The sequence below is a fragment of the Rattus norvegicus genome, chromosome 16 (assembly GCF_021556685.1).
Source record: "Rattus norvegicus strain SHRSP/BbbUtx chromosome 16, alternate assembly SHRSP_T2T, whole genome shotgun sequence".
NCBI lineage: Eukaryota > Metazoa > Chordata > Mammalia > Rodentia > Muridae > Rattus > Rattus norvegicus.
Window position 1 is genome coordinate 7,898,031 of NC_141549.1, and position 25,483 is coordinate 7,923,513.

At 46.0% G+C, this 25,483-nt stretch overlaps 1 protein-coding gene across 6 annotated transcripts in view; it reads left to right on the forward strand.

Annotated features, from left to right (window-relative positions):
* Ercc6 (ERCC excision repair 6, chromatin remodeling factor) overlaps nt 1-25,220 on the forward strand; it is a 69,125-nt gene extending 43,905 nt beyond the window's left edge. For 3 of the 6 annotated variants that reach the window (NM_001436700.1, NM_001436702.1, NM_001436701.1), the window contains 13 exon segments: nt 1,589-1,759; nt 2,177-2,353; nt 6,489-6,605; nt 8,338-8,433; nt 11,759-11,974; nt 12,330-12,440; nt 13,464-13,583; nt 13,944-14,038; nt 15,494-15,639; nt 15,719-16,393; nt 21,415-21,619; nt 22,327-22,399; nt 23,178-25,220. In NM_001436700.1, coding sequence (NP_001423629.1) covers nt 1,589-1,759; nt 2,177-2,353; nt 6,489-6,605; nt 8,338-8,433; nt 11,759-11,974; nt 12,330-12,440; nt 13,464-13,583; nt 13,944-14,038; nt 15,494-15,639; nt 15,719-16,393; nt 21,415-21,619; nt 22,327-22,399; nt 23,178-23,597 — 2,622 coding nt within the window. In that variant the 3' untranslated portion in view covers nt 23,598-25,220. 6 annotated transcript variants of the gene reach the window in all.
* Nucleotides 25,221-25,483: the final 263 nt, after the last annotated feature.

The following is a 25,483-nucleotide window of genomic DNA, read 5'->3' on the forward strand; positions in this document are numbered from 1 at the left end:
AAATATGATACAAAAGTATCTGATATTGATGTTGTAAATTCTGTCCTTTTTATTTTCATTTCCTTGGTATACTTTGCTGGTCTCCAGTGTCCTGCATCAGTCTGTACAGGTGTCCTCTAAGCTCCAGGCTGTGCTTTTGTATCCTTCATCAGCATGTGCTCATGCGTGAGACGTACGTGGAGGTCAGAGAATAAACACCTTGTGAGAATCAGCTCTCCTTCCACCATGCAGTGGGTACAGGTCACGCTCAAGTCCCCAGGCTTGTTGGCAAGCACTTGAATTCACTGAGCTGCCTCACTAGCCAGAGACCTTGTCTTCAAGAAAAGGTGGACAATACCGGGACAACATTGGAAGTTGTCTTCAGGCCCCCACATCCGTGGGAACACATGCGCACATGCATGGGGAGGGTAGTAGTTTGGTATTCATTCCCCTCATTTCCCTGTGGGTTTATTAATTAAACAAATACAGTAATATTTAGAATATAATCCCTTTTCATTACTTAAAAGTATTCTATATTATGCTTCATGTTTTAGCAGGCTTTTAAAAGACACTTATGCATTAACACTGAATTTCCACTCCAGAGCTTTCTTGTGTAGTGTGGTGAGCAGCGGTGCAGCCTAATACTGGATGACCGTAGCTTTGCAGTGGGCTGCCCTTTAGCCCTCGAATGCTGACTTCAGCACTCACTCCAGCTGCAGGACCTGATCCAAGCCATAGTTTCTCTGTGTAGAAGGGGAGTTCATGGTGGTCACTGTCCTTGCACCAGGAGTTGGTGTGAGCATGCTCTGTCGGGGCACTACCCTATCCCCTGTGCCCCAGTGGCTTTCTGTGGGACACCTCGGCTGTGTTCCCTGTGTGCCTGGGCAGGTCTCTGAAGCTCCGCTCAAGCAGGATTCTAGGTTTTGACCTTTCCCTGCTAAGAACTATGTATTTCTCTTCATAAAACTATTTATTTCTGACAGCTTTAGGTCCCAGAAAAGATGCTTGATGAGAACTATTTCCTTGGAAGGAAAACTTTTCTTCATGTTCTCATGCCCAGACAGTTCCTCTTTATTCCTTACTTTGAACATCTAAGCAGATATGGGTGGGGTAGGCCTTTGTCATGATTTTGCTGACATTCAGAGATGGTTTCTCCAGAGGGTCTCCTAGCTGTGGGATTTTCTATTACACTTTATGCCATTGCCTTTACACCTTCCTTGCCCTCCCTCACACTGTTCAGTGTGTCTTCTGTCTTTGACTGTTTTTTCCACTTCTTTGTTTTTGCAGTAATCACCTTTTCTCAACTTTGTTTTAAAGCTGTAACAGGGACAGACACAGAGGATGATTTAGAAAAGCAGCAGTTGAGTGAATGATCTCACTTCTCTGACTCCTTCCTTGAGGTTCTACTTTAGTGTGTTTACTGTTTTGCAGCTTAACCAAACACAGTGCTAACGTGTGTTACTAGAATTGTCTACGTGTCGTATGTTTTTATGGTGTGCTTTAGGTGGTTTTATGATAATCCAGATCTAACCTTTAGATTGTCGTTTTAGGTCATGCTTGGGGTTTTTGCTTCTTACGTAAATCTGCCCTTACTGTGCTGTTGTTCTAGGAGAGGCTGGTTCGAGATATTGTTCATTGTCATGGAGTTTTGATAACTTCGTATTCCTACATTCGACTGATGCAAGACGACATTAGCAGGCATGACTGGCACTACGTCATCTTAGACGAAGGACATAAAATTCGAAATCCAAATGCTGCAGTCACCCTTGCTTGCAAACAGGTATAGCTGCTCATAGAGGGGGTTTTCAGATGAGTAGTGGTATTTAATTTTAGGAAAAGCTATTTGCTTTATAAATGCATTTATTGAATTTTGTCTCAGTGTAGAAAATTCCTTTTATCTGTCCTTTGTGATTTTCATTGTTCAGGTCTTCTCTGGGGTCAGCTGTTAGAATGTAACCAAGCCCACTCTAATAGGTGCTGCTGGGTTAGCTTGACAAAGACAGAATTCTTCTCAATGTTTTCTCCCATGTGCAGTTAGAAAATTGGACAAAATACCCAGTTTGGAGACAACCAAATAATGGACAAACAAAAATGATGATTAACTGTGTTAAGTAACAATTACATGTGGTTTAGGGTTGATAGCATTCATTTGTTACAAAGTAAATTTCATAAAACAGCGTCTCATTTCCTCATGTAGTTCCGGACACCCCATCGGATCATCTTGTCGGGCTCACCGATGCAGAATAACCTGCGAGAGCTGTGGTCACTCTTCGACTTTACCTTCCCAGGAAAGCTAGGCACGTTGCCTGTGTTCATGGAGCAGTTCTCTGTCCCCATCACCATGGGGGGGTACTCCAATGCTTCCCCAGTACAGGTAATACGGTAGGCAGGAACACGGTGGTGGTGCTGGTCATCGGGCATGTCTCTAAAAATCAGACTTTGTAGCCAAATCACTAACAGTGGTGAGGAAGGTGGCCAGGCTTAAATTGGTGTCTGGTAAAAATCAGAAATTATCCCTACTTGATAGATTGTATTTTTTTTTTTTCCCGGAGCTGAGGACCGAACCCAGGGCCTTGCGCTTGCCAGGCAAGCGCTCTACCACTGAGCTAAATCCCCAACCCCACAGATAAATTTTTAAAAAAAATTCATGTACACTATTTACTTAAGGAAAGTACGAGAATAAAACTTTCCCTTTCACAAGAGAAAGGAAATAGTTTCAGTGTTGGTTTCTTGGGAAATGTTACTCAGAAATGAAGTTGAAATCTCATTGGAAGTGAGCACAGAGCAGTGGGCAGTCATAAAGGTGGAGCAGCTCTGGGCGGGACACACTTGGTGTCATCTGGGTAGTGCCCCTTTTACAGTGAGAAGAGGTGGGCTGTTAGCTAGGAAAGACAGTGAAGGAAAACAGGCCAGAGTGTGTGGGGAAGCTGGAACTAGGGGCCTTGGAAGGAAGTTGGTGGTTGCTGAGGGACAGCAGGAAGGGTTTGATCCAGCAGGTAGAAGGTCGTTGGGTTGTTTGGGCTGCAAGTAGTCATGAGAAGGCCGGCATTACAGGAGCTGGGGCTTTGAGGGTGAAGTGAGGAGCTAGACCAAGACTTAGGTGGTGGTCTTACAATCACACGGCAGGAGATCCAGGTGACATTTGAGGCAGAATAAGCAGGATGTAGATGCTGATAGAATAAAGGAAACAGGGTTGGGCTTGCTGTACCTGACTGAGGCTTTAGGTCTGGGCCCCAGGTAGGTTTGGGTTAGTATAGACTTTAGAGGGGGGGGGCTCTCCAGAGGGCAGTCTGTGACCTATGGAAACAGGCCCCAACCCTTCAGTGAAGTAGGGTATCTGTGTGTACCTATTCAGATGGGGAGGTGCCTCCTGGGTCCTGACTAGGCAGAGACTAAAGTTCTCCTTCAAAGATTGATGATCTGATGTTTTGGAATACTTAATTACAAAAACAATTTTATACCTTTAAAACTAGAGGCTTGTCAATCCAATTTTAATGGCTTTCTCCTTGTGACGGAATGGTTATTAGTGAACAAAAATGGGAGGGAGTGCTCCCATTCTGAGTCCTCACTTAGTTCTTTGTTTATGTGGTTGTTGTCGTTTTAACTCTCCATTGTAGAATCATTGCAAACCGAAGTTGGAAGAATAGCGTCCTCCACGTGCTTTACCCAGATGTCGAGTTTCATTAACACACATACGATTGCGTACACATGAATTCTTTTTTGAGTGGATCATTTGAGAATAAACTCAAGTATGCGTTCTTCAACTCCTTCAGTCTGAGTTTGTGGGTGAAGGAAGGATTTTGTTGTTGTTGTTTTAGTTTTTGGATTTTTTTTTTTTTTGAGTTTTTATTTTGTGTCTAAGAGTGTTTGCATGAGTGTACCACATGTGTGCAGTGCCCTGGGACTGGAGCTGCAGACGGTTGTGATCCATCATATGTGGGTGCTGGGAAGTGAGCGTGGGTCCTGTGGAAGGGTGTCCATGTCCTGTGAGATGCTTAGCCATCTCTCTAGCCCTTCAGCAAGCCTTCTAAAAACAGCGGCAACCTCGTGCATCCCTGTGATGAGGACACGCGTCAGGAGCAGGTCGGTGTTCTGTGTCTAGCCTGTTGTTCACACTCTGCCAGGGGTGCCCAGTGCCTCTTCTTAGTGAAGGACACTTGGTGACCTTGGTAGTTCTGAAGGTCACAGGCCTGTTACTTGGGTTTTGTCTCACATGGCTTTCCCATTGCATTCAGACTCTAATTGTGGCAGGAGCACCATGAACGTGATGCTTTCCCAGTGTGTGGAGTCTGCCGCTTTGTCCTGGTACTGAGGACTGTTGGGCGAAGTTGTCTGGGCCAGATCTCCAAACTCTGGATTCATTATTCTTCTGTGGGAATTGACAGGTCATTTGCGGGAAGGTAGCTTGAACTCTTCGCTTGGGAGTTTGTGTGCAGAGTTCCTCCTTGAGTCTAGGAGATATTTGCTAACCCATCTGGCTGATGCCTGCCATTATGGGCCAAGCTCTGTGGTATAGGACAGGCATCTGATAACTGAACCCACTGCTGGTGACTAATGGGTGGGTGTCATCTGTAGTGGGATACACTGGGCAGAGGAATGTTGTGTCTCAGATGGACCAGAGCAGAGCTGTACAAGGTTTTATTACACTCTGTAAACAGCACAGCTAAAAGCTGTTGAACTGTTTCATTCTGCAACTTTCCATGTAATCCCTGTGAGGCAGTTGGCCTCACGGAAAGCAAAACTGGGTAAGAGGAGACCGCTGAGTCGAGCCTGGCTTTCTCGGTTCTGACGGCAAGCACTGCTGTTGTTTGTTGGTTTTGCTTAAGGCCGTGCTTGCAACCTGCTGTCGAATCCTGTGAAGACAGCCGCCCACAGGAAAGTACTGTATGGGGCGGCTGGAGACTAGAGACCTCCCTAGAAACCCAGTGTGGTACGGCCAGGGAAATGTGGTAAAAGGGCAGCTAGACCAAGACAGTGAGGTTGGTAAGCACACAGGAGCTGGCACAGCCAGCCCTGACACTGAGACAGCCTCCTGGAGAACAGATGACGAGAGATGTGACCAGGACTTCAGCTCCAAAAAGAGCATGGGCAGACAAGTGCTGGGACTGCCTCAGGGAGGTCTAGGGAACCATGCTTATGTTGCTTAAGGTCTGCCATTCTGCAGAGGCAGAGCAAGGCTGGGCCACCTCCTTTTCTGTCAGCCTCAGCAGATGTCTTAGGTCTTGTCAGGGATAGGAGTAAGAGAAGGGGTATAACCTGCCCTGTTCCCCCTCTCCACACCTGGAGACCAGGAGGGCATTAAGTACCGTGCAGAAGTCCATGGGCACTGGAGACTGATCACACCTCAGCTGAGGCCTAATGTAGTCCCAGTGTCCAAAGCAGCAGTAGGGAGATGTGAAGGGTTTACCTAATACACCACAGCCTTCTCCGTGGGCCGTGTTTCATAAATTGTGAAATTTAACATCTCAGCATTGTAAATGGTCCGTACCTCATTCCTCACAGGTGACTTTTATCATTGTCTAGTGATAAACTTAGTGGGTAGAAGTTGTCCTCAGGTTAGCCTCTTGGTGTACAGGTTCTGCCTGTGTTTTGTAATTATTCCTGTCCATTCACACAGCACTTGCATGCAGACAGATGTGCATACACAGTGTAAACCCAAGTGAGGAGTCCTTAGGGTCTTCCCAAATATTACATATTTACTGTGTTTAACTTGAACTTTTCTGTGTTTATTATGCCTAAGCTTCTTTTAAAGCTATGGTTTTTACATTTAAGTATTAGATTTTTTGTTCTATGAATAATAATTTACTAAATTGTTGGACCTATTTAAAATATTTTAAAGTATCGATAATTAATTGACGCCTTTGCTGCCCATAAGTGACTTGCAGAGGGTGTGGCTTCCTGGGCTGCAGGTCTTTGTTTTCTTGGTACAGTTACTGCCCTCTCATGTGGCCATGGCCATTACAGAGCCATATGCTCCGTCTTAGGCCAGAGAGACCTTCCATTTCTGGGGTCATAGGGCTCCTCTTGAACTCATTCCCTGGAGTCTACTCTCCCTGTGTTAGCTGGTGGCTCCCACTGGGACAGCTCTCACCACACTTAGCTTTTGATTTCTACCCTTGCAGGACTCAGGTCCTCTGTAGTTCCTACAGAGTACAAGATTATAAATAAGGATTTGTTTGAAGCTAGTTTTCCCCCTAGAGGATGGTCACTAACCAAATAAGTCTTTTCTTTCCTGCTTAACTAAATAGTACAGTGATAATTAAAGCAAGTATAGAAGAGGAGGTAAACCGTGATTTAACGGGCTTTCTCTCATCTCTTTTGATTAATGAGGTAATTTATTTTCTCTGATGATACTATTTTAAAAGATGCCATCCCCTGGAGCATCCAGAACTTGACTTTTTCTAAGTTGAATTTATAACCAGTGGATTGTTCTTTAGTTTGTAAGAAATAGAATCAGTCAGAAGAACAGATACAGTCCTTAAGCTAATATCTTTTTCCTCTTATTAAAGGTTAAAACTGCCTATAAGTGTGCGTGTGTCTTGAGAGACACGATAAACCCGTACCTACTGCGAAGAATGAAATCAGATGTCAAGATGAGCCTTTCGCTGCCAGATAAAAATGAACAGGTGTGTGAGTCCGGGAGGTAGCCAAGCAGTCCTCAGGCACGAACGATGTCCATGTGACCAGCTGGACCTACAGCTCTGGTCCTGGCACTGTGGACAGGCTGGTCTGCTAGTGACCGTAACCATTTGTGGCATCTTCCCATGGCTGGAGTTTTCCTCTAGCTTACCAACTTTGGTTTTCCTCCGTTACTAGCACATGAGCCTGATCCTACAACTACTGGGAAACATCTCCATGTTCTTTAAGCCCCCAGTTCTTTCCCACAGAAGTGAGCAAACAGCCTTGGGATCATAAACTTCATAGGTTTTCCCAAGTAGTAAAAACTGTGAGGGTGTTTTCACTAAGTGGGGAGACACGACATCTTGAAGGAACAGACTTTCTCTGATGCATAGTCAGAGGACACCTTTGATTTGATAATTGTGCTGAGGCCTAAGGAAGGTCAAAGGACAAATTGGGATTTGGACAAAGAACATTGTGGGGAAAGATGGGGCAGTATGTTAGTGCTTGTGGGCCAGCAGGGATGCCAGGGTGGCTAAAGCTGGGAGCATATGTTGAAGTACTTGGGCAACATCTACTTGCATATGAGGTTGAGGGATGTGAGAAGGTCTAGGGTGGCCGTAGCTAAGTCTGTGAGCTGAGCAGATTGGATTATCTAAAGAGCTTGTGGAGACCAAGAAAAAGCAAGTAGCTGAAGGAGCATCAGAAGAGAGGGCGGAAGAAGAGGAACCAGTGGGGAGACTTCGGAGGCCCGGGCAGATAGGCAGTGCAGTGGGAGGTGGCAGAGTGAGGGGCAAACAGCTGATCTGGGAAGAGCCTGGTACACAGGGCAGCTCTGAAGGGTGTTCTGATGCCTGGGCATTTTCAGGGGCATCTGTGACTTGTACCAGATGGATGCTGGCTTGGGAAGCAGCTGGCTGGTGAGGGCTGTCCCATGTCTTCTCAGAATGCTCCCCCTTGCCCTGTAGAGAGCCTAACAGGCAGGGGACTGCCCTGAGGAAGACAGGTAAATGCTCAGATCCAGTGCAGGGTGATTCACCCATAAAGTAGGCGTGAGAGTAGAGCTGTTTAGTGACGGGAACCAACCCTACAGATACGGATCGTGACAGCTTCAGTTCCGTTTCTTCCGGTGTCAGTTTGTCTGAGTGTGACTAGGTGCTGAGATAAAGATGGCTGCTAGGTGAGTGGCTTAGGAAGCCCCAGAGCATTAGCATGGCTATTTGGGGATTTAGATGGTGCTAAGCAGGGTGTGTGGGGAGTTGCCTCTTGGGGCAGACAGTGGTGGACTGCTGTGAGGAAAGTCAAGCCTTGAAATGCTGGCTGTAGACCTAGAAGGGACTGAAAGGCAGAGATGGGCAATGTGATGTCATGGAATAACTGACCCCATGGCTGGAAAGGTGGGAGTTGCTGTTAGGGCCTGGTAAACTTACGACTCTTTAGAACAGGGAGTTCCAGGTGAGGTAAAGCTTCCTGCCAAGTCAGCCAAACAGCGTAGGTGAGAGGCCTGGGGGAGAGTCTCATCACATTGAGTTGAAGTGAAATGTGACTGTGTACCTGGGTCCTGAGACTGCCTGTGAGCAGGAAGGGAAGTCTGGAGGAAGTGCTGGGCCATGGGTTGAGACTAAGGGAAAACTCTTTAGCTGAGAGATGTATCATTGTTCAAATTGTGCACATTGAACTTTTTGGAAAAGGGAATCTTATTGATAGTGTATTTTAAAACTATTTCCTTTTCCCTTGCAGGTCTTATTTTGCCGTCTAACTGATGAGCAGCATAAAGTCTACCAGAATTTCATCGATTCCAAAGCAGTTTACAGGATTCTCAATGGAGAGAATCAGGTCAGCCAAAGAGCAGACTCCAGAGAGAGAAGTTGTTATCAAGGGGGGTGAGGCGGGGAAAGAGACGGGTTTAGGATGTGCCAGGCTTCGTGCCCACGTTGTTCACAAACCTGCCATCTGTGGCGTGGCTCGTGAGTCACAGCCACAGCTGGAGACAGGTCACTGGTGTGAGGGGGAGCCCTGAGCAAAGGCTGGGTTCAAGGTGGGGATGTGTTCCTAAGTCCTACCACTCCAGCAAGGCTCCTACCTGGCAGGGAGTGGTGCCCGGTACACTGCAGGGTTTTCTCAGAAATTATGACTAAAATTATATTATTAAGACATGGTTATCAATATGTGCAAGTTTTACCAGCTTCTCAGTGAGCCTCATGCCCAGTAAACACTGGCAGACCACTGCCATCTTAGAAACCAGACAACAGTCTGGATCAGATTTCTCAGGTTCTCACTCTCACTTTTCCCAGCATATGAAAGGAATTTATTTACTCATCTATATTCCAGAATTTGGAAATTCTGTCTACTTAGAAAATCCTGGTATGTAAGTCACACAGATATGAGAGCTTGGCTTCCTAGAACACTTCCTACTGTGGAGTGTCCTCAGCGCCTGGCATGACAGTGTCATGCTGAGACTGCACAGTGCCGAGGGACCTCATGAACCAGTGAGGTGCGACAGCCACAAGCCTGGCATCTGGCTTTCACTTAGCTGGAAGGTGCTGCCACTGGGCCAGCTGTTTTCAGTGACCCTTGTGAAGTCATTTGTGAGAACCTTAACTGGATCTGCAGCCCTTCCGGAAGTGAGAGAGCTCTTTACCCAAGAGAACATGCTGCTTGCTCCTCTCTACAGTAGGCCTGGTACACTTGAAGAGGAGCACTGAGGAGTGGGTCTGGCAGTGGTGAGGCTTGCAGGGCTAGGAAAGCCCAGCATGCCAGGGTATATGGCATACTAAAGAGGACATGTTTTCACACACTGTTCCGAAGTGGCGTTGCCAGCATTCAGCATGACGGTGTCTGTCAGTGAGTCTCTGTGCTAGGTTGGTAAGAAGCTAAAGCTGCAGGTTCTCTCACAGCCTGCACAGCCTTTCACTGACATGACATGTAACTTTCCTAGGGCCAAGGAGACAAGTTCTTCTTGTTTTTTATCCAGGCAGAGCTGTTTCTGTGCAGTGTTTTCAGAACAAGTCTTAGCAGCCCAGTGCATTCGGGTATTGTGCCTTCCCCCAGCAGGTGCAAGCTTTCATGCCCTTAAATGCATGCTGAGCCTTGCAGCCATGGCCTTCATGCTGCCCTATTGTAGGTACATCTGAGTGTGTTCAGAGTCCACTCTGCCTGCTCCCTGGCTCTGAGAAGGGTAGGTGAACTCAGACGTGTGTCTGCTCCCTGGCTCTGAGGATAGGTGAACTCACACTGTGTATCTTGGGCTCTGAGAAGGATAGGTGAACTCACACGTATGTCTGCTCCCTGGCTCTGCAATGGCCACCTGCTGTCCTTACCTCAGGTGCCTGTACTTTTTTGAGATCAGTCATTTTGACGTATTTATCACTTCCCAGCACTTACTTTTTGTGTGCTTTGTTTTTAAATGTTATGTGTATGGGTGTTTTGCCTGCATGTATGTATGCCTGTGCACTTGTGTGCGCCTGGTGCTTGTGGAGCCAGAAGAGGACAGCAGATCGCCTGGACCTGCTGTTAGAAGGTTGAGAGCTGCCGTGGGGTGACGGGAAAAACAGTCAGTGCTTTTAACTGCCAAGCCAACCCCCCAGCTCAGAGTCTTAAAAGATTTATACGCGTGAATGTCTTACCTGCATGCCTGCTACCTGTGGAGCTCAGAGGAGGGCATCTCGGAACTGGAGTTATGGGTGCATATCGACCACCATTTGTGCTGGGAACTAAGCCTGGGTGGGTCCTCTGCCTGAGCATCAGGAGCTCTAACTGCTGGGCCATCTCTTCAGTCCAAGCAGTTTCTTATTCTTCCCAAATCACTCACATCTTCTTAGCTATCATTAGCCTCACGTGCCTCCGGGTCAGGTGATCGAAGCTGCTCTATCTAATAGATAGAAAAGGAAAGGCTTAAATTTTCTAGAATCATGTTGAAAAGAAAAACAAATGAACTGAAGATCATATCTTTTGTTTCATTTGCAGGCCCAATTGTATTTCAATATGTAATGAAAACTTGAAAATGATTAAGGGGAAGTGGGGTAGGCATACCTCTGTGAGTTTGAGGCTGTCCTAATCTACATAGTGAGGTCCAGGCCAGTGGACTACATAGTAAGACCCTCCTACCTCAGAGAGAGAGACACACACACACACACACACACACACACACACACACACACACACACACAGAGACATACAGAGACGAGTGAGAGGAGAGAGAGAGAGAGAGAGAGTGTGTGTTTTGTGGTGTGTATTTAAACTTGGGTATGGCTTTGCTTTGCGTCCATCTCGGTCAGACTGCCATGCCTATGCTCAGCAGTGCATGTGGCTGTGTGGTTATGTGGTTAGTGCTGTACTGCATAGGACGAGGTGAGAGGAAGAGGAGAAGTGACGAAGGATGGCTCCAGAGAGCTTTGACCATGTTCCTGCTGCCCAGATCTTCTTTTGTTAGTCCAACTGTTGTTCAGTTAAATCTACCATACTCTGAAATGATTCTTCTTTTTACTTAGAGGCAGAGGCTGGGCCCTGGGGTTTGTGGAGAGCAACTTTTCTATTCCATGGTCCAACCCTGCACATCTCCTCCATTCATGTTTTTTGTTTTTGTTTTGTTTTTTACTCTCTGGTGGAGGAGCAGGAAGTGGGAACTTCAGCCTCCTTCAGAGAAGTTGTCCAGTTAGGGAAAGAACATGAATGAAGGTTCATCTCTTCCAGTTTGTTGGTTAGTTTTCTATCACTGTGACAGAACACTTAAGAAAATCAATTTAAGGAAGAAAAGTGTCGGGGGCTCGTGGTTTTCAGCCTGTGACCTTTAGCCTGTGGCCCTCGGCAAGGCCGCAAAGCATTGCAGGAAGTACATGTGACTGGAAGGTAGGACCTCTAGGCCCCCTTCCTTCAGCCAGGCCATGGACCCATGAGCGTCAGTGCATCAGTCTATTGATGAGGTCAGAGCCTTCACGGGCCAGTCACGTCCCCAAACCACATATGTAGATGCCGCCACACTGGGAACCAGTGCACGTGCGACCTGGGGTGGGGCATTCCAGATCCACTCTGCTTCTCAATGTTGACATAGAGAAGAAACCAGTGAGCTGGTTAGAGTGGCTGTAGTCCATGTAGCGTGTTCTCCCTTCCTCCTTCCTGTCGTTGCGCCCATGTAACAGTCCTGTTGTTGCTTTAATCACAGATTTTCTCTGGACTTGTAGCTCTGAGGAAGATCTGCAACCACCCTGACCTCTTTTCTGGCGGTCCCAAGAACACCAGTGCTCTTCCAGAGGATGGACTGGAGGAGGAGCAGTTCGGATACTGGAAACGCTCTGGGAAAATGATTGTTGTTGAGTCTTTGCTGAAAATCTGGCACAAGCAGGGTCAGCGGGTGCTGCTGTTTTCCCAGTCAAGGCAGGTGAGTGCTCATGCCTCACACATCAGCCAACAAGTCGGCTCTTAGGACTTGTGACCACAAATGCAAAAGGTCGGATGTCACCCCTTAGCTGAGGTGGCAGCCGTGGGTCCCTTCACAGGAATAAAAAGGGAAAAGAGTTGGCTTTTTAAAGCAAACCTCACAGCAGGATTCCTAGTGAGGCTGGGCTACTTACAGAGAATTAGCACAAATTCTTTAGTAGCTATTATTTCTCTTTCTCAAAGCAAGAAAACCTTTTCAATTTAGGCCCACTGGGGAAGCCACACTGCTTACATACATGGGCAAGCATGTATTTGGAGCACACTTGGTTTGCACTGTTTCCCTTATCCACTGACAGATGCTGCACATACTGGAAGTGTTCCTGAGAGCCCACAAGTATTCCTATCTCAAGATGGATGGGACCACTACCATAGCATCCAGGCAGCCGCTGATTACAAAATACAATGAGGTAACAAGGGATGTGACGGAGGCAGACAGGACAACAGAATGTGGAGGGGAAGAGTGCACATGGCTGCCCTCACAGCCACTCAAGGGTCTTTGTGTCTGGCTAGCAGGTGGAGGGATGGTGTTGTAAAATTATAAAAAAGGCTGTCTTTTACCCCCTCTAGTGCCCCAAGGTACTGGTAGACATCTTGCCAGAAACACACATCCCAACTCCGTTGTGGCCAGTGTCTCTAGCTGCCACACTTAAACTTCAATTGATACATGAAAGAACACACAGCACAATAACCTCTGACCCAATTGATAAGATATAATCGCCCACCTAAACATACAAAGCCCTGTACACATCCATCCCTTAAGAACATTCATAACAACCTGAAAATACAGAGTGGAATCTTAACATCAGCCTCCATGTTCTCTCTGCTGCTTCTCTGCCTTCCCCTCCAGTCTCCAGTCTCCAGTCTCCTTTTCTCCGCCCATCCTTCCTTCTCGTCTAATATCAGGCCTCGTTCTATCCTGTACCCGCTCATCTGTATGACATCCTACAGAGGGGGACATTATCCTTTTGGGTATTTTCTTTTGTGTGTTTTTCTTTGGGACAGGGTCTCACTGTATAACCCAGGCTGTGTGTGTGGGACTTGCATTGTAGACTAGGCTGACTGCAAACTCACAGAGACCCACTTACCTCTGCCTCAGAAGTACTGGAGTTAGAGACGCGCCACCACACCTAGTGACCTGCGACCTTTGAGTGTACACTTTTTGATTTTGGAAATGGGCATACAAGATTTAGAAATGAAATCTGAGGAGAAATGAAAGGAGCTGGTGAAGCATAGCCAGTGAGAGTCTGTGTGTCTGTCTATACTGTACACAGTTATTAAAATTGTCAGAATAATTAATAAAAGTAGGAGCTCCCACATGGGGACATGTAGTTCGGGTGTGGGGGTAAGCTGCAGAGCCCATGGTAGGACCTGTGTGGGGCAGTGAAGAGCTAAATCAGCTCTGCGCACTCTGTTCTGCGTCTTTCCTGTAGGACACGTCCATCTTTGTCTTTCTTCTGACCACACGGGTGGGCGGCTTAGGAGTGAACCTGACCGGGGCCAACAGAGTCATCATCTACGACCCTGACTGGAATCCAAGCACCGACACACAGGTCTGTCTTCCATGAAGAGAAGGTACCTGCAGAAGGACAGCTTGTTAGTAGCAGTGTTCATCGGTCTCTCTAATGTTACACCTGGCTTCGCGTGCAGTCGGCATGGTGGTCACGTCCTGCCTCATGAGAGAACACATGGTCACTCCTACAGACTGGGGAAGCCTCTGTCACAGCTCTGCTGTGAAAAGTACTCACAGTCAGAAACCCGTTGCAGTCGAGCTCTCTTGGCTCTCTTGGTCATGTGACTTGCATAGGCTTCGAGTGCACGTTTCTTTTTAGACAGAATTCTGACGAGGGGATAGAAGGCAGTGATCAGTCACTGCTTTCTCTTAGTGGCCCTTTTTAAAATCTCTCTGCCAGGCACGGGAGCGAGCATGGAGGATCGGCCAGAAGAAGCAGGTGACTGTCTACAGGCTTCTGACGGCCGGCACCATAGAGGAAAAGATCTATCACCGGTCAGTACAGAGGGCTCCTGAGCCTCAGCTTTCAAACCTAGACTTTTCAGGAAGAAGGGTTTTCATTTCCAAGTGTGGCCTTAAAGATCCTTTCATCTAGAGGAGTAATTAAGTATATTTTTCTTTACCATTAAAATATATTTTGATCCATTACTCTGTTTGTTTATTTGTTTTGTTGAGACAGGATTTTATTGTGTAGCCATTGGCAGGCGTACAGCTCACCATGTAAACCTGGATGGCCTCACAGAGACCCACATGCCTCTGCCTCCCCAGTGCTGGGATTGAAGGCGTGTGCTACCACAGCCAACCTTACTGTTCCTAAAAATATCTGGTCCTAGTAATAATTATACCTTAATCTAAACCAGGGACTCTTTACATGTAAATTTGAAATTGTTTTGTGATGAAAACATTGTGACTTACAATTGTAAGTGCCTGAGAAGTGACAGAAGTGAGGACAATTTATTCAGAGACCCTTGGAGAGGTTACAGTGTGTGCCTCTTCCCCTGGTAACTAGGCAGCTTGAGGCAACAGTATCTGCAGGGAGAGTCCAGACATTGCAGCTTTCCTATGCCCCCAGACTCTACTCTTGTCCCACATCCCAGGCCTGCGATGGCGCTGGACTGTTCCAGAGCTATTTTGTGTCCTTGCAGGTTTATTGTAGGGCCTGGTGATGAGGTGCATCTTGTGAGAAAAGGTCATCCTGAAGCACAGTGGATAGGAGGGAATGGTGTTGCTTTGTTAATGCCTGTGTGGAAAGGACAACAATATTTGACCTTAAGCACAGAAGTGAGCCAGCAGGAAGGACTGGGGAGCAGAGCAGGGGAAGGCTATACAGAGCACTGAACCCATCCACAAGAGGGCACTGAGCAGGGCAGGGGAGGGCAGGGCAGGACAGCCTTGGCCCATGAATCAGGGAGTCTGATTGGCTCCTTACAGCCTGCAGAGTTTGGGGTCCATAAATGTAAAAAGGTGGGATTTGAAAGGTGATAGGTTTTGGAGGTAAAATGAAACTCACTGCAGCTAAAGGATCATTTCTAATTTAACATTTATAGAACCTGGGACACTACCTGATGTATTATGTTTTGAGTTTTAATTTTCTGTGGCTGAAAGTTTGGGAGCTTTATAATCATTCATAGATCTGTTCTTGTTAGTATCTCATATTAAAAATAATACCCTTTATTTTATGTATGGGTGTTCTGTGTGCCTGTGTCTGTGCACCATATGCATGCAGTGCCTGGAGAGGCCAGAAGAGGACATTACATTCCCTGGGACTAGAGTTTCAGATGATTGTGAGCTGCCCTGTGGGTGCTGGGACTTGAACCCAGGTCTTCAGAAAAGCAGCCATTGTTCTTAACCACCGAGTCATCTCTTCAGCCCCATCTCTCATGTTTTATATATGGAATTTTGAGGTACAGCTAGGCATTGTTTCATATCAATGTGATTTTATCTTTTCAGACAAATCTTCAAGCAATTTTTGACAAACAGAGTGCTAAAAGACCCTAAACAAAGGCGCTTTTTCAAGTCCAATGATCTCTATGAGCTGTTTACTCTGACTAGTCCTGATGCCTCCCAGGGCACTGAAACAAGTGCTATTTTTGCAGGTATTCCTTTAAGTCAATAATTTAATGATTTGCATAAGAATTCTGCAGTGTAACGTTAGCTGTGTCTTCCCTGTTATAGGAACCGGATCTAATATTCAGACACTGAAATGCCATTTTAAAAAGAGGACTCCGCCAGTCCTACAAATGGATCCCAAACGCAAGAAGCCCCCGGTTTCTGACACATCTGTAAATGGTGCCACTGTGATGGAAGAAAAATCTCAGGGGTCAGGAGCTACGGGCAGTGTCCCTTCTACAGAAAGTGGCCCTTTGAAAAGTGACCGTCACACAGATGGGAGCAGAGCCAGCAGTGTTGGTTTTGGAGAAGAGGCAGATGCAGGGTCCACGCTGGAGCATCTCTCAGGGCTGAGTGGAGATTCTCCAGCAGTTGACCACACATCCAGGCTGTCAGCTGTGGCGAGCACCAGTGAGAAGCAGGGCTCTTCCTATGAAGGGGAGTGCTGCCAGGCTCAGACGGGACCTGTTCACCTGAGTGAACAAACGGAAGGTCATTTCTCTAAGCACAAATCAAAAAGGAAACATGATGCAGCGGAGGAAGAGACCACAGAGAAGTGTCCACAGCCCAAGCAAAAGGCCAAGAACTCCAGGCATCACAGAGATGCTAAGTTTGAGGGAACTCGAGTCCCACACCTGGTGAAGAAGAGGCGGTACCATCAGCAAACCACTGAGCAGGAGAGCGGAGCCAAGGACCGGAGCAGTGATGATTATGTTTTGGAAAAGCTTTTCAAAAAATCAGGTAATGATTTTGATGCATCTCTCACCCGATGCTAGGAAGTGAATGTGGGAGCCATTTCTAGTATGGTAGTCTTTAACTATGAGCTGATATTTTGGAGATTGTATTTCCCCCCTTTTTGAACACCTGAAAGGTTTAAAACTTTAGGAAACAATACTACTTAACATCTGACCATTTATAGTAGATCAGGTACCACAGATAGGCACCTGCTGCCCGAGCGCAGGTAGGCAGTTTCCTTTCATGCTGTGTTTACTTCTTTTCTAACTATCGAAGGTTAGAGAGGCGGGTCGTGGGAGAGAGGCAGAAAGGCTAGGGGTAGCAGAAAGAGAAACTGAAGGCCAAGAGGAAAGAGAAACAAGCGTTAGAGAAGTCACCTAACAGTCGCTGAGACAGTGAAAGCCGACATGCCCTGCTCAGCTTTGGCACTCCCGGTTGTCATCTTCTTTGCCTTTGCTGCAATATGACGACAGTAGTAGCCATAGTTACCAAAGATGCCTGAGTCAGGGTGTTGTATTTGAGAAGGCAGGTTTCTGCATTGCTTCTGAAAACTGTCACAGAAATTAGCATGGAGAACATATGGACTCTGTGGTAGCCTTTATGCCAACATGAACACTTTTCAGTACTTCATCATTCACATGCATATGTAAAATGCCTACAAATAACATGCATGTGTGTGCGTGTACAAATGGATGCATCATTCTTCTGTATCTCTTCATTTAGGGGTAAGAACCATATGATTCCTGTGAGGTTGGAACAGCATTTACTCCCACGGTACAACAGCTGAAATGACGCAGGACGCGTTTGAGCAGTGATGCCAAGAGGGCACCAAAGGATAGTGATCTCTCAGATGGGGAGTAGATGAGCTGAGCTTGTGGCTTGCTGTCTTGAAAAACTTGAAAGGGGAGTCTACATGGACCCTGGACAGACAGCTCCAGGGAGAACTAGGTGCTGGAGTTTATGCAAGAGTGTGAGGGGGAGCAGCAGGATTACCCTGCAGAGGTAATCCTTGGAACTGAGCTGGATGCTGATGAGCATGACCTGCAAGGAAGCTGTTCTGTTTGAGGCTGCAGGAAGGCCCGTTCAGAAGTAGGGAAAGTGTTTGTGCACACCCAGAGCAGGGACTGTGCTTGTGCCTACTAGGCAGTGTGTCATGTTACAGGAAAACTGGAGTTTTTCCAACTCAGCCTTAGCACTGTTTGAGCTTCCCCTAAACTCTTATAGACTGGATACAAACGCTGGACAACACAAAGTCTATGGGGTTTTGCATCAAATAGAAAGATTGTTGGGTATAGAAGAGGTAGGAAAATGTGATTCACAATGAAGAAGTAAGTTGGAACTGACAGGTGGTGGAGTTAGCACAGACAGTAAGTAATTATAACTATTCTATATATTCAAAGAGAGCCATAAAAGATGTACACACACATTGAAAGTAAATTTATATGAAGATGTAATAGCTGGTGTGAAAAATACCTAGGAGTTGGAGGCATATTAGACATAACAGGAGAAGAGATCAGTGAACATGAGAGCAGACAAGTTCTGCAGAGATTAACGTAGTAAAGTCACAGAAGCAAAGAGACTGCGGGACGTCAACAGCCTTGTGTGATGGTAACTGAGTCCTAACCAAGAGACATGTATCAATCTGCAGAAATGCTGTAAACAATACTTAAAACTTGATGAAAGCCATACACCCCCACATTAAGACACATGATAAAACCCTGGCCAGAAAAATGAAAGAAAAACATACAAAAGCATAATACTAAAGGGGCCAAACCAGATGGTGGAGAGAAACACTGTAGGTGGAAAAGTCTAGAAGAAACAAAGTTCAGAGCCTTGAGAATAAAGATGATTATAAGTCACCTCTGTAGAATGAAGGGCAGAGTCTACATGGTCGTCTCTGCACTGGGGTAGGGTGGGGTCCCGTGTGTGCATGTGCCAGGAAGAGGACGTTGCAAGTCATGATAGTCCCCCCATATTCGTTCACAGAGATCCTCTCCCTTTCTGTGGCCTTTACACGGACACACTGTCATTTCTTCACATTGAGCACATAGACTGCTAAGCTCTTTTCAGTCGATGTTGTGGTGAATAATCTTGTGCCATTTATTGTCCTGATGTTAGATACAACAGCTTCTTAAAATGCCTAGAAAGGAGGCCGCTCTTCGAAGATGGATGCATGCGGGGTGTTTTTAGTTTTGAAATAATCATACCCCATCATGAACAAAGAGGTTTTTGTTAGCATTTGTCCTCAGCAGTTTATCTCGAGGGCCATGCCATGGCTGTTGTGTTACAGCTTTATTTTTTGCCTACGTAAATATGAGAAGCTGGGTGATGTGGCACACATCATTAACCCCAGCACTTGGGAGGCAAAGGCTAGAGGACTTGAGTTCCAGGCCAGCCAGAGCTGCAGAGAAACCCTGTCTCAGAAAAGTAGGTAGGTAGGTAGGTAGTCAGATAGTCTGTGTCTGAGGGGCAGATAGATAAACAAACAGGCAGGCAGACAGACAGACAGAAGTCCATGTCTAAAGGGCAGATGCAGGAAGTACAGCTACAGTATGGCAGCCATAGTAGCCTGAGGAGTCCCCTTAACTTTATAGGGACCTGGATGCAGGTTATGCTGAGATTAGTGGCTTCAGTGCAGAAGAGTGAGTACTAGGAGAGTTGGGATTTAGTAAAGGTACTTTAAACTGGTTTAAGCTGGAGGATTACAAGAAAGGGAGTTGCTAGGAGAAAGTAAGGTTCTAGAGAGTACAGATGTGAACCTTGAGTGTCACAGCCACCTATCTCATCTTAAATACTAGTGTTAGGATTCAGACAGGGCTCAAATTTACATCTCGAGAGATCTGTTAAGAAACCTGAGTGTGAGGGGGTTGGGGATTTAGCTCAGCAAGGCCCTGGGTTCGGTCCCCAGCTCCGGAAAAAAAAAAAAAAAAAAGGAAAGAAACCTGAGTGAGACCACAGGTGGTTCTCAGGGCAACCGTCAGGATTACAGTGGCTGGAGTCTAGATTGCTAGACAAGGAAGGTTTGGATGTCTGCTGTAAATAAAGGTTACAATTTTGCTTGAGATTCTTGGGGATGTCTGGGGAGAGAAGTGAGGCCCCCCCAGGAGGTCTTACACCTCAGGCTTCAAGTTGGGGCCCATGTTATTAGTCATAGGATAGATGTGCACCAAAGGAATATTTCAGCAAATGTTGATTGTCTGCAGTTTTGCCTCTCAGCAGGAGAGGTCGCAGTCAGAATTGGGGGAGTGAGGATGGGAGGAGTTACTTTCCCTAAGTTCCCTTTCTGTCCTGACTCTACCTGGCATCTCATGTTAATTTGCATTTTTGTTAGTGGCATTGACTAAAACCTATACATCCATTCTTTTTGTTGTTATTCAGATTTTTATGTTGATTGTTATTGTATGTGGAGCTCCCATCATTGTCTCCTTTAACTGCTGTTTAATGGGAAGCTTATAGATAGGTTTGTTTTATATTCCATTTTGTTAGATGTTTACTGCTTTGCTTTGTCACTGGTTCTCTAGAGTCCTTTAGCTTTGTACCCATTATAAACTTCAAAAGAGTGGGACTGGGGTTATTGATCGATGGTGGAACACTTGTCTAGCACGCATGAAGCTCTGGGTACCATCTCCAGCCCGGAAAAAAACAGGGGAAGGAGGGGAGGGAAAGGGAGTGGGGGAGTAAAGAAAGGAAGGCCCTGACTCAGGGAGAACTGGGCTGCCTTCTCACACACCTTGATTCTGTTACTAATTTACCAGCCAGTGATGATATCAGAGTGTTATCTGTTACCGCAGTAGAAGTGACCTGGGGTGTTCACTCATTAAGAGTCTGGAGCTGGGATAAAGCACGTGTTTTATTAAGGAACTTCCTGGTTTGGGGACTGGCTTTTCAGGTATGGATGATGAAGTTTGTCAAAGGCATTTTCACTATAGAGGCATCAGTGGTTGGTATTGAAAAGAGCATCACAAAGCTTGTTAGATAAAGGAACATTAACTGACCCTGAATTCCCATGGTTCTTACTTGCGTCGTCTGTAATCCTTTTTACTATTGGTTCCTATTCAGATTGGCACAAAGGTATACAAATATTCCTATAGAGATTTGCCTTTTCCAAAGATAGCTTCTCTTTTGACTTTATCCCATAAAATTTTCTTTTTCTTAACCTTAAGTGAGCTGTTCATTTTGCTACTTTTATCTAATAATCCAGGATTCTTATTTATTAACAGGGATCCATAGTTAATCTAGTCTGTACTTCATTATTTTATTTTATAATTTTCTTCTACTGCTTTTGTTTTTATATTTTGATGAGGTTTAGGTAGCATAATTATTTCCTTGTGTTTATGTCTCATTAGAAATGTGTTTTATTTTTATCTTTACTTTAGTTTAATTTTATTATTTATTTATTTATTTATTTTTGGGCATATTATTGTATATCTCATGTTGGCCTTGAGTTCCTGATCCTTCTGCTGTAGCCTCTCAGGAGATGGGATTAGAGGCATGCCGCATCTTGCATTGCTGGTCATTTTTACTGATGCAAATACTCAGGGAAATGAACTTTCCACTGATTATTCTGTTGTGTATTCTAGTAACATTCCCAGGAAGGTAAATTTACTTGAAATTCTTATTTCTGCTTAATATTTTTACTTTGAAAGGTTTACTAATATTTTAATTGTCTCACACTATAGCTAGGAAGAGATTAAATGTTAAAATTACCATTAAAGATTTTAAGTATTTTAGAACAAGGATAATTCATAACTGTCCCTTGTAGGGTAGTGGCAAGTATGAACAGAAAGCATTTGTGAAGTTCTCATTATTGCTAACGCCCAAAAAATAGCAGCTAAAAGCATTATGGGGTTTTTTCCTCCTGTGAAACTAGTATTACAGTGCCTAGTGTTACAGTGTGTGGTATTACAGTGCGTAGTATTACAGTGCGTAGTATTACTCTGTATAGTTTTACAGTGTGTAGTATTACTATGCGTAGTATTTCAGTACATAGGCCCAGTCATCACTCGCTCTCTCCTTACTCTCGTTAGTGGGCGTGCACAGCGTCGTGAAGCATGATGCCATCATAGATGGGTCCAGTCCGGATTATGTGCTGGTGGAGGCAGAAGCCAACAGAGTGGCTCAGGATGCCTTGAAAGCTCTGAGGCTCTCTCGTCAGCAGTGCCTGGGGGCAACATCTGGTGTTCCCACCTGGACTGGCCACAGGGGTATTTCCGGTGCACCAGCAGGAGTAAAGTAAGAGACCACTCCCCAACATGCTTGCAAGGAGTCCCAGTGGTTGAGGCTAGCTGTACAGTCAAGGTTGGTTCTCTGTCAAAGCTCCCTCAGGGAGGCTTTGTGGGGACAGACCTGAGTGACTTGGGAAAGTCCTGTTGTCTGTCTTCCCTCTCATCTCCTTCTCTCTTGAGATAACTTTTCCAGGAAAAAGGTGATCAGTTTTGCTTGAGAGATGATGTTTAATAGTGAGAAGTAGAAGGCTGGGAAGATGGCTCAGTGCTTAAAAGCACTGACTACTTTTCCAGAGAGCCTGGGTTCAGTTCCTAGCACCCATAAGGCAGCTCACAACTGTGTGTAACTTAAGGTTCCAACACCTGCACACAGGCACACAGGCAGGCAAAACACCAATTATTTAAAAAGTAATAGTGAGGAATACAAACAGCAACTAAATGTTAGTAAGACAATTAGCAAGTCTGCAGCACTCAGTAATTATGCCAATTATAATACTGACATATTATTGTGTAATTATAATGTAGGATGCTTTCTCATGTCCATTGTTGAATGAGCATGTTGAGTGGATCTCACAAGAGTGAGCGTAGGCAAGGCATAGAGCAGGAGTGAGGAATCTGATGGCAGGCAGCAGTTTTCCCAGGAAGAGGCTAGTTGTTGAGGGTTCCTTAGCCTCTGATGCAGCACCTGACATCCTGTTTCTCTTTATTATTTAGGAAAAGGTTCGGTCAGAAAAGGAACTCCAGCCTCCCTGTGCAGCGTCCTTCGTCGCTAACAGAGAGAACTCAGGTAACGGTGTTCTGGCTGCTTCTTACACTTGAGATTTTTGTGGATGGCCAGGAAAATGTCATTTAGGTGTGAAGATGAAGATGGTTGTAACTGATGTAGTGACATTTGATACCTGTAGGCTCAGATTCGTGTAGTACTTCCTAGAGCACAAAATCTCGGCAGTTCAGTCCCCAGAAAATTAATATGCACAGCCACCTATCTGGAGGAGGTGTCAGCTCTGGACCCCACTGTCTAAGCTGAATGCCCATGAGCCTTCTTGAATGTTGGGCAATTGAAGCCTTTGAGAACAGACACTTTCTAGTCTATAGCAGCAGGGGTCCAAGGCGCTTTCCAGGTTAAGTCTGTTGTTCTAAGGAAAAAGGCTGACAAGTGAAGGGAGTGGCGGCTGCTCCCTGTCTCGTGGCATGGGCCAGGGTGCATGCAGGAGAAAGCAGGGCAAGCCCATGGCCGTCAAAGGCTGTCCTAGGCCTCTAGAGGACTCGCCCAGGCACTGTGCCTGCAGGCAAGGTCTCCCTCAGCTCCTGTGCTCTCACACTCGGCATCCAGGGGCCAGAAGATGGCTGCATTCTCTTCTCCTGCTTATTTCTTTATGAAATGCCCATTACAAATGGGTGGATTCATGTCCACATCTCCTCTACCTTGGCATTGGATGGCGTCCACATCTGTCTCCGCATCTCACCGTATGGCATTTCCATTATTCTGAGTCCTCACAGCCTTTGGGGAGATAGTGGGACAGTCTGCAAGTCGTTGTTGACATGCGGTCTTTCTTCTTCTCTAGAACATGAAGAAGGAGGGGGAAGCTCACACCGCTGAGCACTTCAGTGGCAAAGAAGATGGAGCATCGTCGTCTGGAGCCCCCAGTTCCTCCTCGCTCTTGGCCAGAATGCGAGCACGAAACCACATGATTTTGCCGGAGCGTTTGGAGAGTGACGGCGAGCAGCTTGCTGGGGCTGCGGCTGCGGCTGCGCCTCCCTGCAGCACAGAGCACGACGCCCTTCTGGTGGACATGAGGAACTTCATTGCTTTCCAGGCTCAGGTGGATGGCCAGGCCAGCACTCAGGAAATCCTACAGGCGTTCGAATCCAAGCTGTCTGTGGCACAGTCCTGTGTCTTCCGAGAACTACTGAGGAATCTGTGCAATTTCCATAGAACTCCTGGTGGTGAAGGGATTTGGAAACTGAAGCCAGAGTACTGCTAACAGTGCTGCTTCCTGAACTTTTTCAAATAGGAATCTTGGCTCGTGTGTGTGTGTGTGTGTGTGTGTGTGTGTGTGTGTGTGTGTGTGTGTGTAAGTGTATAAGAGTATAGCTGCACTTGGTGTTTACTGTGTCATCTACCTCAAGACTAAAACTTGAAGAAGAAAATAATTGGAGGGTTTTTGTTTGGTTTGGTTTTCTTTTGGTGGCACTATGAATTGTTATAAAACCAGGGACCTAGCAGTTGTTTAATGGAGCAAATACATTACTTAACCCAAGAGATGCTGTCAGGGAGCACATTCTGTCTAAGAGTAGATCTTGATTCTTCTTATTGGTGCTGGGAACGTGTCTTCTCTTTATCCACGCCATCCCATAGGGGACTTCACGGTATCTGATAACCTTAGTACCTTGATACAGTAAGTATTTATGACCCACTGGCCACATACAGAAAGATCCTTGCTATCTGTCAAATCATTCCCTACGATTAATTCTTCACAGTACTTTTAAAGTAGCAGGTTTGGGTTTTACTGTTGGTCTGTTTTAAATGTTGCTAACGACAGTCTGGTGCCTTGCACGTGCTAAGCGAGCTAAGCGAGCATGTGCTTCACCACCAGGTTCCATCCAGTTCATACATACGCATCAACGAAGGACGTCTGGCTTTTCTTCTCTGTCATCATTGTGTAAGGAAGGGGGAGGGGTTTGTTTAAATAGGTCAGTAACGTCTGGACTTCAGCACTTGGCTCAGAAGGCAGTCACACATTTTTTCTTCTAGTTGTCAGCCTACAGGGGAATGGCGTTGTTCTTGTCCCAGGCTGACTCCTGATCTGACTCACTGGTGTGAGCTTTTGTGCTGTGTCTGTAATGCCTGAGATCTACGTCAGACTGAGCTGGAGAAGGTATAAACACCTCTTAGATGGCAAGTGACCTCCCATGAGTAAGGGAGGAGTCCATGGTCCAGCTCTGCCACTGACCTGCCCAGCCTGGGGAGGTTGACTCTGTAAACACGGTTTTCCAGCCAAGCTGGGAAACTCAGAGACCAGTGCTCTAGGTTAAAGTACTTTTTAACAATGAACAATACCTTTATACATTAAGCTGCAATCTGATTTTTTGAACATGAAATACTTTGTGTGGTGTAAATAGAATTAATGTGTTAAACATGTTAAATAATTGTAAATAAAAGACTTTAAAATTCCAGCTTTTACTGTATTGTCACTGTTAAAGCCTTCAAGCGCTCCTGCCTTCCCACCCTGTGCCGATGGAGCTGCGGTTCCGGAGCCCTGTGCAGTTGCCCAGGCATTTGCATGGCTGCTGGCGTGGGCTGCTGCTTCGCTTCTGTGTGTCCCCTGGGCCAGTCACTGCTCAGCTGACAATCGTTTCTCAGCCTCCCTGCAGCGAAGTGTGGCCGCATGACAGTTCCAGGCAGTGAGATGGAAAACGCCAACTTGAAGCTTACACAAAGTCATGGCATGCATGCCCCTGAAAGTTCCCTGTTTTGCTGGTCGGGATGTGTATGAAAGCCTCGGGTTTCCGGGTATTTCAAGAGAGGGTGGTTGGTCTGCCAGTCAAGAACAGCTGTCCGTGACCAGATACTTTGGAGTGAAATAAATGAATCTTATTTAACACTGTTTCAGCATCCAGTTGGTTTAATATGTGTAACACATTGATGCCATGTCTTTCCCGTGTATCTAACTTTACCTTATCCAGGTTTCCTCACTCCTGTGACGCAGCTCTGTTTTCCAAATAGCTGAGCTCTAAGCACATCACAGGCCCTTCTTTCCCAGGCTTGCCCACAACGGCTAGTTCCCTGCCATCCTGGTACATTGTTTGAAAATCAGTCCTGTTCCACAGAATAACCTTACTCTAACTTGAATTTCCATGATTACTTTGA